This window comes from Thunnus albacares, chromosome 21 (genome assembly GCF_914725855.1).
Source record: "Thunnus albacares chromosome 21, fThuAlb1.1, whole genome shotgun sequence".
Classification (NCBI taxonomy): Eukaryota; Metazoa; Chordata; class Actinopteri; order Scombriformes; family Scombridae; genus Thunnus; species Thunnus albacares.
Genome location: NC_058126.1, coordinates 894,407 through 914,313, shown reverse-complemented (window position 1 = coordinate 914,313; position 19,907 = coordinate 894,407). Strand labels below are relative to the sequence as shown.

General features: G+C 37.2%; 1 protein-coding gene across 2 annotated transcripts in view; it reads right to left on the bottom strand.

Moving 5' to 3' along the window:
• The window catches only part of LOC122972278, a 103,231-nt gene extending 89,737 nt beyond the window's left edge, over positions 1-13,494 (bottom strand). Inside the window, exons 1-3 of one of the 2 annotated variants that reach the window (XM_044339278.1) lie at positions 12,785-13,467; positions 12,044-12,106; positions 7,079-7,579 (exon numbers count right to left, since the gene is read on the bottom strand). In XM_044339278.1, coding sequence (XP_044195213.1) covers positions 7,284-7,579; positions 12,044-12,106; positions 12,785-13,055 — 630 coding nt within the window. In that variant the 5' untranslated portion in view covers positions 13,056-13,467 and the 3' untranslated portion in view covers positions 7,079-7,283. Of the gene's footprint in view, positions 1-7,078; positions 7,580-12,043; positions 12,107-12,784 lie in introns of those variants that run through there. The other variant, XM_044339276.1, reaches the window with a different exon arrangement.
• Between the last annotated feature and the right edge of the window lie 6,413 nt (positions 13,495-19,907).

Sequence of the window (19,907 nt, the reverse complement as noted above, 5' to 3'; positions counted from 1 at the left end):
CAAGCTCATAATACTTATGTACTTTTACTGCAATACTTTAACTACATCAAGCTCATAATACTTATGTACTTTTACTGCAATACTTGAAAAAATGGATAATATAAAATGGAGTCTGACAGAATACTTTAAACTTTACTTCCTGTTTGTTCCTCACCCCTCCCTTCTTCTTCTTTACTGGAAGTCACGTGTGTGTGTGTGTGTGTGTGTGTGTGTGTGTGTGTGTGTGTGTGTGTGTGTGTGTGTGTGTATTTAACATTTATTTATGTCTTTTCTAATATTTTATGATCCTGTGTGTTCTTCATTATGATTTTATTTTGGAGAGTAAATTACACCTTCGGCTGACACTGAAAAACTATATATATATATATATATATATATATATATATATAGATAGATAGATAGATATAGATATAGATATAGATATAGATATAGATATAGATATAGATATAGATATCTATATATATATATAGATATATATATATGTTGTATTAGCAGATGCTAAACAGTCTTTAAAGTCTGTTTGGGAACCATAAGACTTGTAAGAATAAGCAGAACTATTACTAATGAACTGAACCCCATAAACACCTTTAATAACTATGGCTGAAGATCATTTTTCTGTACATACATCAGAAACTCTACGTCCTTCTTACAATTCAAACTTTTACACAAATATTTCCTTCTGAATAAAGATTGTAAACATTAACGTCTCAACAGTCGACCTTATTGTTCCCTCTGAACTCTGTATAACTTGTTAATCTACATGTAAAATGTGTTTACTCTTGTTACTCTGTGCTTAATGTTGTATTCTTGGAGGTGACTTTCTTCTGCTGTTTCCTACTAAAATAACATAAAAACTGACTGAAATGAAATGAAGACTTGTGGATGTTTTTTATTCATGTGCATGAAGACATTCTGCTCTGTTCAGTGCAGCAGACCAGACACACGTTGGAGAATTCAAAACTACTTTCAGGACTTTTTTAATTAATCTGTGCTTTCAGTTAATGGATTCAATAATAAATGACACTAAAGCCAACTGACCCATCTCATCATTACCGTGAACGTTTGACCCTCGCAGGCCTCCGTCCATCTACATGAGGCTGATAATGGAAGTGAACTGGGAGGTCTGGTTCAGCTTAGTTCTGCTGTTTTCAGTTTAGGTTTTAATCTGTGACCACGAGACAAACAACAACCTGCTGGATCCAATATTTATTTATATCAATCTATCAAAAACTAATTATGATGCAAATGATTATTGTGTCTTTTTTCTGTTAATACACTAACGCTACTTAAATCACAGAGCCAGAAATATTGATTTGCATCTTCACTAATCGTCCTGATTGATGTTTGAATCCTGCATCTTCTCAGGAGAATATTGACTGTAAATACAAATATAGATTCAATCATTAATAGGTATTTGTAAACCCTGAGTACTGTCTGCAGGTTAAGAAGGGAGGGCAGCAGCCTGAGAGGCGAAACCCGGGGCAAAGAAAGGCTGCAGACCAACGGCTGCTGTTCGTGAGGCTTCATCACTGCGAGCGTCTGGATTCTCACAGAGACGATAAACTGAAACCGTCTTCACACTTCAGTCTGTGTGTTGAAGATTTATTGATGAAATGACACAAGGACAAACTTTAAAAACCTGCTGCTGTAATACTGTCACTGAGGTCAAAGGTCACCACATGTGAAAACAACAGATATGTTACATATCAACATGTCAATCAACACGTTTCCTGTTCCTGTCGTCACTGATTGTTCCATTAGTGTCGATGTGTTTGCAGTCGTACGTTAAGACTCATTTTCACTTTTTACTCATTTTCACTTAGAAATCCAGGATTTGTTTGTTTGTTTGTTTGTTTATAATCCAACTTCTCCTGGATTTCAGTTTCTTAAATAAATACCAATAATAAATTTACAGGTTTTATTGTGTCAGAATAAAAACTGAAGATAACGAGCCGTCGTAGCTTCGCTGCTTTTCATTGTCCTGACGTTTCACACAAGACGTCACTGAGTTCATAACGGTAACTCCAGGACTTTCCAGGTCATTACAGGACTTTCAAGGTCTGTCTTAGAAGTCCATCTTTACCTGAAATTCTTCTGTCCTCCCACTGAAAAGCAACAGACGCAGATATGAAAACTCCTGCTGTTGGTACCTGGAATCTCTCTCCAAAGTTCAAAATATTCCAGGACATTCCAGGACTGTTTCAGTCTTTGTCGGGACAGAAGCTGAGTGAGTTTTAAAAAGCAGCTCAGAGAGAAATGAGGCTGAAAATGAATTTGTAAAACATGAAAAAACAGAAAATGTGAGAGGAGAATCTGCTGGTTAATAAAAGTCGCTGTGAGCCGCAGAGAGCAGAAAACCTACTGAACCAAACAGTCAAAACAAACAAACAAACAAACAAACAAACAAACACAGACTGCTGCTCCAATAAAACCTGATTGTCTCTAAAAGAACATTTAAGACGTCGCATCACTCCGTCCGAGAGAGAGAGAGAGTTTCCTGAGTGTCGGGCAGGTTTCACTGCGGCCTTCTTTTGAGTTTTGTGTCTTTGTGTTTTTTTCACCCAGCGTTTTGGCTGCAGGCGTCTGTGTGTTTTTACTTTTTGTCACTTTGTGCTCAGAGTCCTGCTGCCGTGTACATACGAGGTTTTATCAGGACTCTGCTGATGTGTACAGTCAGTCGACATGAAGCCTTTTTTTTTTGTTTTTTATTATTGGACGTAAACAGTGTGATGATGATGATGAAGATGTTTGGTTTTTGTTTTGTTTTTTGGGGGGAAAATGTTGAATCTGATTTAGAATCATTTACAGAAAATAAAATATTTTACATCTTGAAGAGGCGACACATCTCGTTATTTCTGATTACATATCCAGAATGTGATTTCTAATAGCTGCACCAATCAATACTGTCACATTACCAATACATCACATGACTGTAAATGTTAAAGTTCATCAGGACGACGCTAACAGGATGTTCTGCTTTATTTCTCTGCTGCAGAAAAGTGATTTTATAAAGTAATTTTATCTCCATTTCAGCCTTAAATCATCAGTAACATCCTGTAATGAAATTCTTCTGGAATCTATTCATAAATATGCTTCTGCGAGCAGGTTGTTGTCCAGACTTTCTTTATTCTTTCGTTGTATTTACACCAAAATATTCTGGAAGGACGTCAGACAGTTTATCAAGAGACAAAGCAAAGACCAGGATTGTTTTCTCGTATTGTCACTTGGTGGCGCTGTTTCCTTGTTTTTATATTTCACTTGATTTCAGCAATAAAGTGAAGGAATAAAGAAAACAAAGATAATCTAAAGTGAGTAAATTTCCTGTAAAGAACCAAGTACTTTATCACTAATTTATTGGTCAAATAAAGACACTTCCAATGAATGAATTCCAGTTGCTAAGCTAGCATAAGCTAAAGTCAAACATGCAAACATGTTTCGTCTACAGAAAAACATACAATTCAACATATATGAGAATAAAGTTTCCAATAATAAATGACTGATGAATAAATATGAACTCAGGTGGAAATGGAAATCTATAAATAGACCAAATTACACAGACAATTCTTTCCTGGAAACTTTGAAGAAATTAATAAGAAATTATAAGAATAATGGAGCTTTAAAATAAAACATAACCATAAACTCAGATGGCGTCCTGGTGGTCCAGTGGTTCGACAAAAACATCTAACAGATTCAATCAAATATGGTTCATTTATACACAAAGACAGAAAAAATAACTACAATAAAAATAAATGTTATACATGAAGCTGAAGCTTGACACAGAATAAAAACACTGCAAGTTCATTTATTTCCACAGATGTTTATTAGAATTTGGTCTTTGTTTCCCACCATCATCATCCCACCACCCTCCCTTCACAAGTCTATAAAACTTCTCAAAACCAACGTTACACAATGTTTTACACAAAACTAACACACACATACAGGAAGAAAATAAACCAGTAAAACACACATTAGATTCACATTTAAGATGTACAGCATATAAACAACAACAATAATCAGTAGATCAGTGGATAAAATGAGTTTGAAGAAGTGATTTAAAGGAAGATAATGACTTATCAGACTGAGCTCCTCAAACAGGTTGATCCAGAACCCTGACAGCAAAGACCAGGACCCATATTTATCTGTGCTGATAATCAGCACTAATTCATTTCCCTCCACTCAGTGTCAACTTATAGAAAAACTAGCTGCATTCATGCAAATCCTGGCTTTATTGATTGAATGATTCATTAGTGTTAAACTGCTGATGGCAGAGATATATTTCAAAGAGCTGTAAGGACACATAAGTCAACAGGAGGTTTAGCTGGAGATGAGTTGGACAGTAGAGAAGATACATTTCATGTTTTTAATGAAGTTGTGTCCACAGTCCGTTTGCATCATTATCACTGTGTGCAGTGTTGTACGATACATGCAAGATGCTGCACTAATGTAGAAAACAAGATGTAAAGGATGTGATTGGATAGAGCTGGATCACACAACTGGATCACATGATCTCACCTACAAGTTTAAATTATATAGTTATTGTTAAAGCCACCTGATTGGCTGACCAGTGTTTACTTACAGCCTGATGCAAATGACTTGTTAAATATTGTTATGAGATATAAACTATTCATTATGACATCATTCAGGGGCGTCGCTGGGCCTATTTTAGGGGGCTTTTACCTTCCTCTCTCCACGGGGGAGGGAAGGAGCTGCTTATGAAGCAGGAACGACTGTAAACTTTATACTCGTGATCTTATATGAAATCATCTCAAAATCCCTGAGTGTCAGTCAGACGTTCCACTGTTACAAAGCAAACCAAGTGGGACCAGTTTCCTGGAAACAACCTTGTCCTGGTCCAAACTAGGTTTTCTCTGTCCGCTAAACTGACTCTGGAGAGTCTTCAGTAAACATTCATTGCAGTCCAGAACTAGTCTGGAGGATAAAAACAAACACTGACTTTAATCATGAATGGAGTGTTAAGGAGGCATGTTCTCACTCTATAATAAATGAATGTTCTCACAGAAGTTCAGGAATATTTAAATCATACACTCACTGCTGCAGGACGGTGATCAGCTTATTCATCTGTCTGAGACTGAGCTGGAAACTTTCACCAGAATCTGCTCCTGGGATTTTTAGCATGTGTGTGTTTGTGTGTTCACATACAGAAGAATATTGTATGTAGTGAAACGAAGACGCCTTCTCTAAACCTCATTAATGCTCCATGCAAGTGTCGTAGATACAGTCTGACCTTAAAATGCTGTTTTCACAGATAAAACTGGATCAACCCTTCAGCTGCAAGTTTCTTCCAGTTACTGTTCATGTTTGAAAGCTTCAGGTCCACATGTGGGACAAAATATTGTTTAGAGTGAGTGCAAACACAGCTGAGTGCAAAATGTTAGAAATAAAACTATGCAGGCACTTCAACAAGTGGTCAGACGTGTCATCCAATCAGAGAGCAGAGCAGGATTCAACAGATAATCACTGTAACGTTATGATGTAACGACCAAGAACGATGCTCCTGTTCCTCAAAGCACAATATCATGTTAACACTATAAAGACAGTCACACTCTCCTCTAACCACTCAGACGTATTAAAACAGGCAACGTTAAGACTAAATGCTGAAAACATTCTGTATGTTATGAGGAATTGTTCCACATGATCTGATGAATATGTAAGATAATCAACATTTTATGAATAATCTGCAGTTCTGTGTTTAAAATCAAATTTTGTTTATGGCAAGAGATCCCATGAATATAGTGATACATCTCCAGAAAGTTTGATTGTTTTAAAGTCACAGAAAAAACAACCTGATTGTGACTCAGAAGCACATGTGGAGTAAATTCTGCCGGCTCCACCAATCCAGAGCTCTGCTCTTTGACAATGACCTGCTCACCTTTTATGCAGTTTTTATGCAGAGTTGGTGGAGCCCAAAGAGCTGAAAGGAGAGTGAATATTGAACTTATATTCATCTGATGGACACAAACTCTGCTCCAGTGGGATGATCATGTTGATGTGGAGTTTAAAAGCTGCATTAAAATGTCTTAAGTTTCTACATAAATGCTGATACTGACAGATCTATGATGAGCCTTTATCAGCTAATAGCATCAGACATGTCACAGCTAAAGCACGTGTGGGTTTGGACTGCTCCAATGTGCTTGAAACAAATTTAAATGATTGACAAACATATAAATAATAACCATTTCATCTCAGCAGAAAACATGAATTCATTGGATTTCTTTAAACTAACAAACTGCCAAAGTTTGACTGGATTTGTGTTTTCCAAATGATGATGAATTTAAGAAAACACTGAAAAACCTTTGGAGTGAATGAGGCTGAGGAACACTTTGTCTTTATGGGAGTTTTTGATTTATTGGTTAATTCTAATTCTATTTTCTTTAAAGATCCTGTATGTTTTACTGTTTCACTGTCATATATATAATAAATGATTTTAACAGCTGTTTTTAATGTTCTCATATAAAGTCCAGAGATGTTAAACAGAAGGTAAAACTGAGGGAATCAGGATTGGTGGGATTTTAAAACCATCAATCCCCCAAATTCTTCCGGTTTAAACTCGACACTTTTTACACAGGTTGTTGAGAAAGATGACGAGTCTGTAGGTGGAAACAGGTTGATATTGGGAATGTGTGTCAAACCTTCCACCACTGACCAGAAGACTAATATTATTTTCCAACTCAGTCTTAAAATGAAACTGTTGGAAGGAGACTTGTAGGTTTTCTGCTCAGCAGCTGGATGCTGTTGGTGGTTTTGTTATGAGGAGAGCTGTTAATAATGTACATGGAGCAAGAGGAAGAACATTTATTCCTTCAGTTGTTCTCAGTATCGATGGTTTCTTTGTATCTTGAGATCTTTTGATACTGACTGGATTCAAACCTGCACTGATTGCAATCAAAAGTTCTCATCATCACCTGAAAATAAAAAACAGCCACAGTGGTGATGATTTGGGACATAAATGTGATTTATTAACCCTTAAAATTCCAACATTACACATATTCATTAATCTCACAGCCGCATGTTCCAGTATTTAATGAGTCAAACAGGATACGTCTTCAACTTCTATGATTCATTTACAGAACAGAGCACAGAGTCGACTTCTAAATGAAACCTTTTGTTAAAACATTATGAAAACACAGACTTTAGTTGTTCATACTATTATTTATTAGCCTGAACTCTGCTGCAGCACAGTGTTGTGAGTTTTAAGATTCTTACAAAATGTTAAACAATAGAGAAACACCTGAGAACTGAAGATGTTGGAGGGAGACTTTCTGCTACTGTAACTTCAGCTTTTCTGAAAGAAATGGATCCACCTCACAGAGAGCAGCGATCAGAGCTGAACTGGCTTTTGGCCCTTTTCCTCGCACCATGTCGATCACCTGTCGTGCTTTCTCTGCTTTGTTCAGTGTTCTGGCAAACTCCATTTCACCATCATTTATGATCTCACGCTGCAGGAGTTTATCCAGCAGCTTGCGTAGATTAGGTTCAGACACCCCGTCAATAAACTGTTCCCGAACAGACTTCAGCTTCTCGTCTGCAGGGACACTCGGAGTCTCTGCCGGACCAGGACCTGGAAGATGAAGAAGTACCTGTGTTCAGTAACCAGCTCTGATTTAGAGCTGCAAATAAGGATTTTTTTCATTACTGATTGTTTTTCAATTAAGTGATTAATTGATTGGTGTATAAATGCCAAAGAATGTCCATCCCAGTCAAAGGCGACATCTTCAAATGTCTTGTTTTGTCCAAAACCCAAAGATATCAGCTTACAATGATAGAAAAAAGATAAAAGCATTAGATATTAGAGAAGCAGCGACTAGGTAATATTTGAGAGATTCCTCTTTGAGCTGGCCTCCATGAACTCTAGAAAACTCTTAAGACGTCTCTTTATTGCAACAAGTTAATTCGTTTCTGTTTTATTAGTAACATTAAGTTTTGTATTTCCACATATAGTGATTTAATTTTGAAGTAAACACGTACAGTATTTTATTTTGAAGTAAACGCAGTTGAAGATTTGAGCGTAGTCAGACTAAACTTTATTCGACACTCAACTTAAATTATTACAAGCCAAGTAAAGCCTGAAATCACTTGATTCTCTACACCTACGAAGATGAGCCACAGCCTACAGCTGATCCGAGCTCTTTCACTTCAACACCGCTGGTGATGCTGCATCAGACAACGCTGGACCTGCCGAGATGACACCTCTACCACGACGAAACACCTCAACAGTGAGGCATAACATGGCTTTGTGATCAAGGGTTGATGTTGAATAAAGGTTGAAAATAAAAGAGTTTATTTAGAGAGGTCGAATTAGCTTTCCCTTAGCATTCCCCGGTGCAATACTAACGTAGCCTCGAGCCACTCTTGCTGAATCATTTTCTTTATTATTTTATTATCATTCTTAGGCTTTATTTATTTATTTATTCATTTTACTTTCTTTTTATTTATTATGTTCTGTATATTATCTGTATATATTATATTATCTATACTTTATCATGTATCCTCAAGACATTTAGCTATTAATAAATGTCTTCATTTATCCTAAAAGTATTTGGTTGTTTCTTTGAGCTGCAGTAAACAGAGTTTGGGACAAGAACTTACGATCATCAGACTGATTTATTGATTAAACTGAATAAGGGTTAGTGCTCCCTCCTGGCATTAACAGATCCTAACCAAAAAGGAGGTGGTGCCCCAATAACGAGGTAATTAATTAATAAAGTATTAATACTCCTACATCAGTCATGGGTTTGTCTTAAATACATACTGTACATTTTAAAATCCCTTTAACAGTGTCACAAAAGTAGTCACTCCATGCATATATTTATTTAATTATTACAAATTTTAATTTGAGTCCCTGCCCCTCCAACATCCTCTGCACATCCCTGAATACAAAATTTCCAATATTAGGGATAATATTGTGGCTTCCTCTGCTGGTGGGTGCGACCTCTCTTCTTCTACAGTCTTAACTCAGTGCCATGCTGTCCACACTCTGTCCAACTTTGCTCCTGTTCAACGTAGTGAACTACAGGAAGTGGTGCAGAAGTAAAGTTCAGCAACTTGTGCTATTGGCCCAATGCCTATTAAGTTGTTCAAAAATGTTCTCAGCTGTTTGGTAGATGATGTCCTTGAGACTGTAAATGCCTCCCGACTCTCTGGAATCTTCCCCACAGATCTCAAACATGCTATTATAACACCATTGTTGAAAAAGAGTAATCTTGATCCATGTGTACTACAGAGAACTACAGATCAATCTCAAACTATCCATTCCTGAGGAAAATTCTTGAAAAGGTTGTATACCAACAATAACATATGTATCTGTTATCTAACAATTTGTTTGACATTTACCAGTCTGGTTTTAGAGTCACCCACAACACAGAAACTGCCCTGGTCAGAGTTGTTAATAATCTTAAAATGAGCTTAGACAACCATAAAGTCTCTATTCTTGTACTTTCTAACCTCAGTGCAGCCTTCGACACTGCTGACCATATAATTCTTCTTCTTCAGCGCCTAGAACTTAGAGGCAGAATTCTTAATTCTTCCTCTCTTACTGGAAGATCTTTTTCTGTTTCTATTGGTAACTTTGAATCAGTTGAAGTCAGCACTCCATATGGAGTTCCTCAAGGGTCAATTCTCAGTTCACTGCTGTGTAATTTGTATATGTTCCCACTTGGGTCCATGATTCACCAATACAATATTTGATATCACTCCTATGCTTATGACACAGTTATACATATCTGTTTCTGGCAAAGAATTATTCTAAAAAGTCAAGACTAAGAACATATTTCAGTCAAGTCAAGTAAGGCAACACATCATCTTTCCCAAAAGTCAAAATAGATCAGAACAAAGCAGAAAAAAATACCAGAAAATTCTAAAAATGTCTATTATAGTTCCCCAGAATGCAAGGTGATGTCTTCAAATGTCTTTTTTTGTCTGACCACCAGACCAAAACCCCAAAATATTGAGTTCACAATGATGTAAAACAGAGAAAAACAGGAAATGGCTCTGTCCAAAAGTAACAAAATCCACCTAACAGCACCTGCAATGCTCACTGATTTTTTTTAAATTACTGTTGAGTATGACTCAATCCTATTTCTGATGATTTTAACATTCATATTGATAACCAGTTTACTGACATGTTATCATCTTTTGAGCTCATACAGCAAACTGCTGGGCCTACTCATAATCAGGGTCACACTCTTGACCTGGTTATTTCTAAAGGCCTTCACAGAACTCCAAAGTGCACTCTACATGTTGGAATTTCAGATCACTTCTGTATTGTTTTCAGTGTTGCTTAGATGCCCAAACATGTATCTGGTTTAAAATCTGTCAAAAGAAGCTCCATTTGTACAGACATACTTGATCTAGATCTAGATAAACTCAGGTTTATCTAATTCTAGATATACTAGATACTAGATATACTAATTGTATTAGGTATACCTGGTTGCATTGTGATTTTAATTTGCCTTCCGTGTCTTTGTGTGACAATATGGTCAATAATTTTAACTTTTCAGTCACACAAATTATGGATGACATTGCATCTATAAAACTACGTTTATTTCTGGTGAAACAAAAGCACCTCGGAGGAATGTGGAAAGAGTGAATTCACTAGAAAGAACCTGGGTGCAATAAGAGCAACTATAAAACCAAATTGCAGGTATAATCTATAATCTATAAGGACCTGCTCAGGAAATACAACAAAGAAATCTAGACATCATCTAGACAGCTCTACTTTTCTCAAATTATTACTGAAAATTTTAATAATTTATTTAAGTTTCATTTAAGTTTCTGTTTGGTACAATTGATAAATTGGTTAATCCTCCAAGACAAATACCTGCTGAGCTCCACTCTTCAGAGATATGTAATGAATTTTTCTCATACTTTAAAGACCTCAAAGGGGGCTTGAGCACCTGCACGTTTGGCCTCCTAGAAAGAAAGTGTCCTTTTTCTGGGGTGTTTTTTTTTAAATAAATAAATAAACTCCTGTTATTCCTGCTACATGCAGCATGACACAACAATATCCTCAGTATCTCATGTTTCTGAGTCTAGCTGACAGAGAATTTATATGTTAGTGTTAATAGTTTACTGGGAGGTAAAGTCACTGTAGGTGATGGAACTCAGTAGTGTGACTAACGTTCAGGGGGACTATTATTGTCATCGCACATCTCATACAAAGCAGGTATGGATGCTGTCACATAACACGTTTCTTTAATTTTTTTAAGTTAGTTATAAAGTTGTGAAAAAGGTTTGCATCTTTATTCTCCACAAGCTACAAGGTAACAACAAAATTCAGAATGTTTTCCTTCTTCTGTAACAAGCAGCCAATCCTAACCCTAAACCCAATAAGCAGGTCAATGTTCACTAAATGAATGAGTTTCTAACGTCACATTGATCTGCAAGTTAATTATAGTCAGCAGTGATGTTGTCACTGTGTTTTGTTATTAAAGTGTAACTGCGCCTCCAAGTGTGAGTCTAACTCCAATATTTTACCAGCTGACAACTGCAGGATCAGACAGCTGGAGAGCTGAAGAGCTGCAGGATGAGATGTGAAGAGGATTTCTGTTGTTTTTGTGGCTGCCAGCAGCTCTTCCTCCCTCAGACAGCCAGAGACCTTCTCCAGCAGGCCAGCACCACTGTAGCTGCTGTTAGCTCTCAGTCAGCATATATTTGAAAATGAGCGCAACGCTGGACAAGGTGGGCGTTATCATTCTACCATTTATCAGGGCCGGACTGGGAAAATCATTCAGGCCGTGAAATATAGCCCCAAGTTTTTAAGCGGGGGTCTGGGGGTCCTCCACTAGGAAAATAATAGTTACAAAGACTGATTTCCTGCATTCTGGTGAATTTTAGTGTGTGTGAATAACAAACTAATGAACCAACAACTGATTAGTATAATGTACTGTTATGAACCTCAAATAAAACCAAAGGTACATATCATTACGGAAGGACGACACAAGGACTAACTTTTAATCAATATTTATAAAATAATAAATAACTAAATAAACAACTAATATACTAACAAATAGAAAATGTCTTGTACCTGCAGGTTGCTCTGAAGTAGTGGGCTTCTGTACTACTATGGCACCAGTGCTACTCTCTCCACCTTCAAAAGGAAAAAGCAAGAGCACAGCACAGCATATCTTTTAATGTACCAATATAATACAGTTAACAACTGCACAACATCCTCCTCAGTTTACTGATATACACTAACAGTTACCCATCAAAGGTTAAAATAGTCCTTTAACCAACACAAACATTAAATAACACACATCTTCAAGTTTCAACTAATTACAGTAAGTTAGCTTGAATACTGACAGAAGATGTTGTGTTGTCTCAATAACTTTAAATTATGATCTCAAAGTAAATTTCACCAAAACGAATTAATAAAAAATAATATTGAGCACATTAACTTTTATTATTGATTGTCCAGTCCGGGCCTGACTGTTTCACTAAGTCACTTCAATCTTCTCCAAAAGCTGCTTCAGTAAAGTTTGGATTTTCAACAAAACTGCAACATGCAAACTCAGTGGGACTCACAAATGACCTGCAATTCACAAGCAAATATTATTGGTGAAATGTGACTTTGCTGCCATGAAACTGTAACACAGGTCTCAGTAATGTCCATCATTAAATCTAAAATCATGAAACATGTCAAGTCCTCCGTCAGACAGATCTGCTGTCTGCATGCAGACAGGCTGAAACATGTCAAACTGATATGATGTGATATAAAAGCATTTCTCTGACTGATGTGATGTCATGTTTGTCTCTTCCTGTGACTGACCTTCTGCTCCTGAGCTGATGTTCGACAACTTCATCACCAGATCATTCCTGTCGATCTTCTTTAAAACGCTCTTCATCACCTTCACAGCCGTAGCAAATTCATATTTCTGCACCATCAGATCCACCGTTTCCTGTCTGTCTGCCTTCGACAGCTTGTTCACTTTGATGGGTTCAGTGTTGTCCACCTTTTCATCCTTCAGGTACGACTTGAAGCTCTTGAATTCATCATCTACTAAATCATCCAGAGTGTTGATGAGGTCAGTCTTTGTCATCTTGGTTCTCTGGTAAAATCAGAGAACATTGAAGGACAGTTATACAACAGTTATGTTTCTGTCTGTTGGTGTTTCTACTTGATCTGACTGATTGGACAAAAGGCCCAGTTTGGCCGCAGTCGTTAAAGTGTCAGAGAAACTCAAGAGGATCTTCAGTAAAAACGTCTCATCACAAATCTACTCAGTAGCTGTTCTGGAGCTTTCTATCGTGTCACATGGTCTTCTTCTGCAGATGGAGTTTGCACAGTTGTCATGGAAATGTAGATGTTTAGATATTTTACAGGTTTATAAATTAATAAAATAATCTCCATGACAGGTTAGTTAGTCTTCTGCTTTAGCCCCTCACCTGTTTGTTGTAGTTCAGTGAACTCTGGCGACTGAGAACGCCTGAAAATGAGGGACTTCTCTTCAAAATTTAAACAACTTTTAAATAAAAAGGAAGACATCTTATAAGTGTATCTGTAAGCCAAACAGTTACCCAATAAAGAGTAAGTGAAACACGATGACTATCCTCCTGTAATATCAACCTTTTTCATCCTGTTTCATCCTTCCTGTCTGTCTCTAGTTATGATAAATCACGTCCTAGTCCTGACTAATGATGCTGATTTATGGTACCAGAGAAGATCAATAAACTCAGCAGGTTCAGTCTGTGATTTCATCACTGAAGTCTGGAGGATGATGTTTGGACACACAGGTGGATACTGGAGACTCTGATTTGTTCTCTTCCTCCACACAACCGCTCATCCTCTGGTTTCCAGTCAATGTGACATGTGAACCATCAGAATCAAAGAGCCTGGACACATTCACTCACCGGCCACTTTATTAGGTACATCTACACACTGGAGACACACACACATACAGAGTATAATAAACCCAGTCGTACTTCTCAACTTTGTAGCTTCTTAATGTTTCAATGATGTTGGATAATGTTTCAGTAACTGAATTACCTCTCTCTCACCATCACTGTGTACTCTTTGATGCCATGATAACCTTAACTAGAACTAAAAAAAGGAACTTAAAGTTCAAAAGAGACTTTTAGATGATAAATTCTGATCTTATGAGATCATTCAAGCCACACAGTCATGACTGCTCTCTAAATGACATCATAGAAAATCTCAGTGGTGTCTTCTGTGTTAAATACTGTTGCTCCACTAAAAGTTAAGGTGGACCAACAGAATCTCCCCATGGTTAAACAATAATAATGTTAATGAGATCAAGAGAAACTGTCAAGCAGCTGAGAGAAAATGGAGGAAAACTAAGCTCACAGTTCACTGTGATATATACAAAGAAGCCATAACTGCCTATAACAAAACTGTACACATGGCAAGAAAGGAGTACTTCTCTAAAATTATTACAGAGAACGCTGGAAACTCTAGAGTACTGATCTCCACTATTGACCAGCTGCTCAACACTGCCTCCACCCCTCCACAGTCTTCACTAGCGAAGTGTGAGGAGCTCGCACTGTTATACAACAACAAAATAACCTCAATCAGAGCCGCTGGAGTAAACACAGATGATCTCAACAAACACTGTAATGTAACCATGGGAAGATTAACAAGTATCACACTGAGTGAGCTTTGCAAAACTGTCACCGAGTGTAACTCCTCCACCTCCTGCATTGATCCTGCACCTACTGCATTTTTAAGCAGGTGTTTAATAGTGTCTCAAGTCATGTGCTGAACATTATAAATACATCTCTTAGAACAGGAATCTTCCCAGATGCCTTCAAAACAGCTGTTGGAAAACCTTTATTAGAGAAACCAAACCTAGATAGTAATGTACTGACTAACTACAGGCCGATATCCAACCCTCCATTCATTAGTAAATTACTTGAAAAGATAGTTTCAGTCCAGTTAAATAACCTGGAGGAGTTTCAGTCAGGCTTTAGAACAAACATCAAAACAACATCAGCGACCTCAGACTGAACTATGATGAGAATAAGGTGTCAGTTCTTATCCTCTTAGACCTAAGCACAGCATTTGATAAGATTGACCATGACATCCTAATCAATCATCTTGAAAGGTGGGTTGGTCTTTCTGACTGTGTGTTAAACTGGTTCAAAACAAACATCAAAGGGAGAAAGTTTTACGTCAGTCTTGGAGATCATGTGTCTGAGGAACATGACAGCTGCCTTGGTCCATGACATCATCAGAGAGCACCATGTATGTTTCCATGGTTACGCCGATGATACACAACTGTACATCTCTGCAGAACCAAATGATGCTGCAGCTATTAACTCCATCACCAACTGTCTATTAGCAATAAATAAATGGATGAGCAATAACTTCTTAAAGTTAAATGAGGATAAAACTGAAATCCTTCTGGTCTGTCCCAAAACAAAAAGAGAAATGCTATTTAATAATCTGTGGAAATTAACTCCCTGGATTAAATCTGAGGTCTCAAGTCTTGGTGTTATTTTAGATTCAGATCTAAACTTCAGTTCACACATCAACAAGGTGACGAAAACATCATTTTTCACCTCAGAAACAGCAAAAGTTTCTGAGGTGTAAAAAGCATTTATACATCAAAAAGATGCTAAAAAACTAACTCGTGCCTTCATCTCAAGCCGACTTGATTACTGTTATGCTCTTTTTACTGGCCTACCGAAAAAAACCACTGAGAGACTTCAGCTCCTTCAAAACTCTGCAGCTCGGCTATTAACCAGAACCAAGAGGAGAGAACACATTAGTCCAGTTTTAGCTGCTCTGCACTGGCTTCCTGTAACATTTAGAACTGACTTTAAGGTTCCCCTCCTTACATACAACACTCTTCATGGGCAAGGACCTAACTATATCACCAAATCCCTGTTTAGAAACTTGCCCTTAAGAACACTGTGATCATCTGCTGCTGGTTTATTGGAGATTCCACCGACAGCTGAAAGAAGATCGGTGATGCAGCCTTTGCCAATTACGTCCCAAACTATGGAATGAACTACTGATAGATATCAGGGAAGCAGCTCACTAGATACTTTCAAAAGAAAACTTAAAACCCTCTCTTTACCCAAGCATTTAAATGGCTTTCCACTCGCTCTCTGCTGCACTTTTAAATGTTATATTTTAATTCATTTTATACATTCTATGCTTTAACTTGTTCTTATCATATCTTATTCCTTGATTATTATGCATTCTATATATTTTAGTTTCACTTTATATTTTATTTTCCATCGTATGTTACATCAATGTTTTTTCTTTTTTTCTACATGCTTTTATGTTCTTTTATGTCCTTGTCATGTAATTTTTGTTGTAAAGCCCTTTGAGCTGCATTTATTATATGAAAGGTGCTATATGAATAAAGTTATTATTATTATTATTATTATTATTATTATTATTATTATTATTATTATTATTATTAATGGTTTACATGACTTTAACTACAACCATGTGTGTTTTCCAGCCATCACAAAGATTAACTTTGACTCTGGTTTAAATCCAACAAACAGACCTCAGATAAACATCAAGATTAATTCAGCTGCTCGTCAAAGAATGTCCGACGGACAGAAACAGACTCTCAACAGATGGTTCCATCAAGTGTCTTTTCACACTCGCATCACTTGTCCGTGTTCGGAAACATAAAATAGAAGAACTGTGAGGGACTTTTGCAAATATACTTAATCTAACCTCCATTTTATTCATGGTCACTCCTGTGTTGGAGTGAACAGTTTCATTTAAAAGTTTAGACTTCCTTCTATCTGCTGAACATCAGGAAGCAGCTGTGGCTGCACCTCACAGCAGGTATTTTTGCTCTACAATTGAAATGTCTCTGAACAAGACATTGTTGAAGGATGAACCCTCTTACTGCCTTTCTTGGAATTATCTTCCATTATATAATTTTTTTAAATGATCTGTATGAATCAGTAATACAGCTGGCGTCGTGAATGCATAACTAAAGAGCACTCCACCAATCAGCATTGCTTTCCTATAACACTGTCAGATTCACGATGGATAGAACCAGAGAGATCATATTTTTTATTTTACACATTCTTCTTTCCTGTCAAAACCTGGTGCCTACATTACCCACAATGCAACGCAACTCCATTCACTCCACTGCACAGATTGTGGTGTATTATGCTAGTAGCTGCTAATGTAGCCTGGAGCTGCTAGCTAGAGATGAGGAGCTACAAAGGTCTGCTAACATCACTTCTTTCTAACTCCACACATTCAGATTTTTAAAAGTTTTATATTATATTATGGCTGAAACATAAACGTGTAGATGGTCATATGGAGATAATTTGGACTACTTTGTACACTGTTTTCATCTATATAAATGCATATATTTTTAAAATCATCATATAATCAAATTTGTAGGTAAAGTCCTAATCTGTAAAGTCAGTAGTTACTCTGTCAGATACATTTAGTGCCGTAGAGAGACTATATCCAGCTAAGAAATGTACTGTAGCAACTTCATAAAGTAAACGGTGACTAGGAATTGCCCTCCAGTACGGTAAAGTAACCATAACTATAGGGATGGAAATTGATAAGAGTTTATTGATACCAACGCCATTATGGATTCTGCTCATCCGCCCGATTCATTACCGATTCTCTTATTGATTCTTGATCAATTTTCTGTGAGGAAAAAGTAGGCCTACACTGGTTTTCAGCATCAACACAGCAGTTTATTATCTCTGAGTCTGAACTCGGTGCAGAAACAGTTAGAAAAAAGGCCGCAGGAGGACGGAGCAGGTGGTTCCTCTCAGAGAAGGGACTGTTTGGAGACCCAAGTTCTCCCAGTATTACTGCAGTGTGGTGAGCCAGTGGCCTGTCAGCTAGCCCTTTAGCCCTGAGGTCTATACTACGAAGCAAGTTCAACATATCCAGGCTTTCTTTGAGTGAACTGGCTCGACAAACCCTAAACTCGCGATCAGAGATAAGTGGTATCACAACAGTGGATATGAACTTTCTTTATTAACTCCGGCTTTCTGCTTCAGGCTCAGTGCGCGTCCCCATGAAAGGCGGCGTTTGGCGTCATTTGACTCTTTTTCCACACAACATTGACCAATCACGTGCCGCCTGCTTCAGTCAGGAGGAACAGGTCATTATAACGGAGAGCTATGAATAATATAAATACATTATCACAGCAACATGAGACAAGAGAGGAATGCTGGCAGAAAATTGCTGATCGTGTAAATTTGTTAATTAAAAAACTCATTTATAATCAGTTAATATACTTATTTTACCACCACTTTTCCCACTCTCCGTGCCTCCCACATCAAGAGGACTTAAACTTAAAACTTGATGCAGCATATTTAAAAATTATACTCAAGAAGTGCATTCAGATTTGACTCTGTCCCATAATGAAGGATCACTGGAAACCACTTAGTTTAGTTTAACTGGTTTTTAGTCAAATCAAAGTGAAGTTAATTTTATAGATTGAATAGGCTATTACCTGTGATAAATACAAATAGACTAATCACATTTATTGTATTTGTTTTGTTCAAAGTATTTTTTCATTAGTTTTGGTTTTATTAGTTATTTTTTACAACTTGAAATAAGTTTGATATATTTTAACAAAATCCCACAGTAACCCTAACCTCTTGCACCATTACAAATTTACAACATGACATCAAATCAATGGTAAATCTGATAAAAATCAATTTTCTAATTGGTGTTCTAATAGCTGCAGTAGCAGCAGCGTCAAACGGACTTTGCAGCAAATCAGGTATTTGGTGAAAGGACGGCGCCTTTTATTGCCGATTTAAACCGAAACATAACCTGCTCCGGACCAGGTTCAGTTTGCAGCATCAGTTACCATGGTGATGTAGTAAGTTAAAAGAGAGACACCTTTGTGACATTGACAATCCTGCAGTGACCCACTAATCTCGCTTCGTAGTGCAGCCCTCTGGTTCATAACAGCTGACGGTTCGCTGTCTGTTAGCTAGCTCCGTTAGCTCCGGCAGCAGACCGTCAGAACAGCGGCTCCCCCTGCAGCCAGACCCGGTCACAGTACCGGGTCAGCACCGGGTCTTCTTGGTTATTGTGGGTGTGGTTTATTTGCTGTCTCGGTCCTACCGTCATGACCCCTTATTGTTAATATTGTAACGGTCTGTGTTCATGTTAGTGTTGAACTGTTATGATTGTTACTGTGAGAAACGTTAGTTTAGTTCAGACATAAGGTCTGCTGAGTTGAAGTACTGATATTTCCAGACTATCAGTGAACATGTTGTTGTCAGTTTAGACGCTGTGAAGCCGGTCTGTCATGTGAGTTACCTGTAGTGATCAGCGGGAGATAACACACCTGTAATTGGCTGGGAGTTAGGGGGGGTGGGGGTTATTAGTTCTGCTTCCTGTTTTGGGACGCTCGGCAGTTAGTTTTTTGTTACGAGAGGTAAAGAGAAATGAGAATTTCTCCTAGTAAGAATTGTATTGTAGATATCCAGAATGTTTATTCTAGATATCCAAAATGTGGATATCTCAAACTGAAAGCCCAACACACAAGAATGGCAAAAGTGACGTCATTTGACTGGGAAGAATAATAAATATCCAGTCTAGCTATTAAATGTTAAAACAGCCACTTATACTTTTTAAAGATTTTTAGATATCTTAAATTTATTTTTGACTAGTACAATCAAAGTTGTAGATATTTTGAAAGTAAGAATGTTATTGTGGATATCTTTAATTACCATTCTGACCAGTGAGAATATTATTTTTGACTGGGAGAATTGCTATTCTGGATATCTAAAATGTAATTACAGACAGGAGTGTGGTTCTATTAAATGTTAAAACGACTTGCCATACCAACAAAAAAATAAAAAATAAAATGAGCTAGAACTACACTGAACTATGGGTCCATTTAAGTTTCAAGTCAAACACCAACATCTTACATACCTGCATTATCATGTTAACACTAGTACAATAA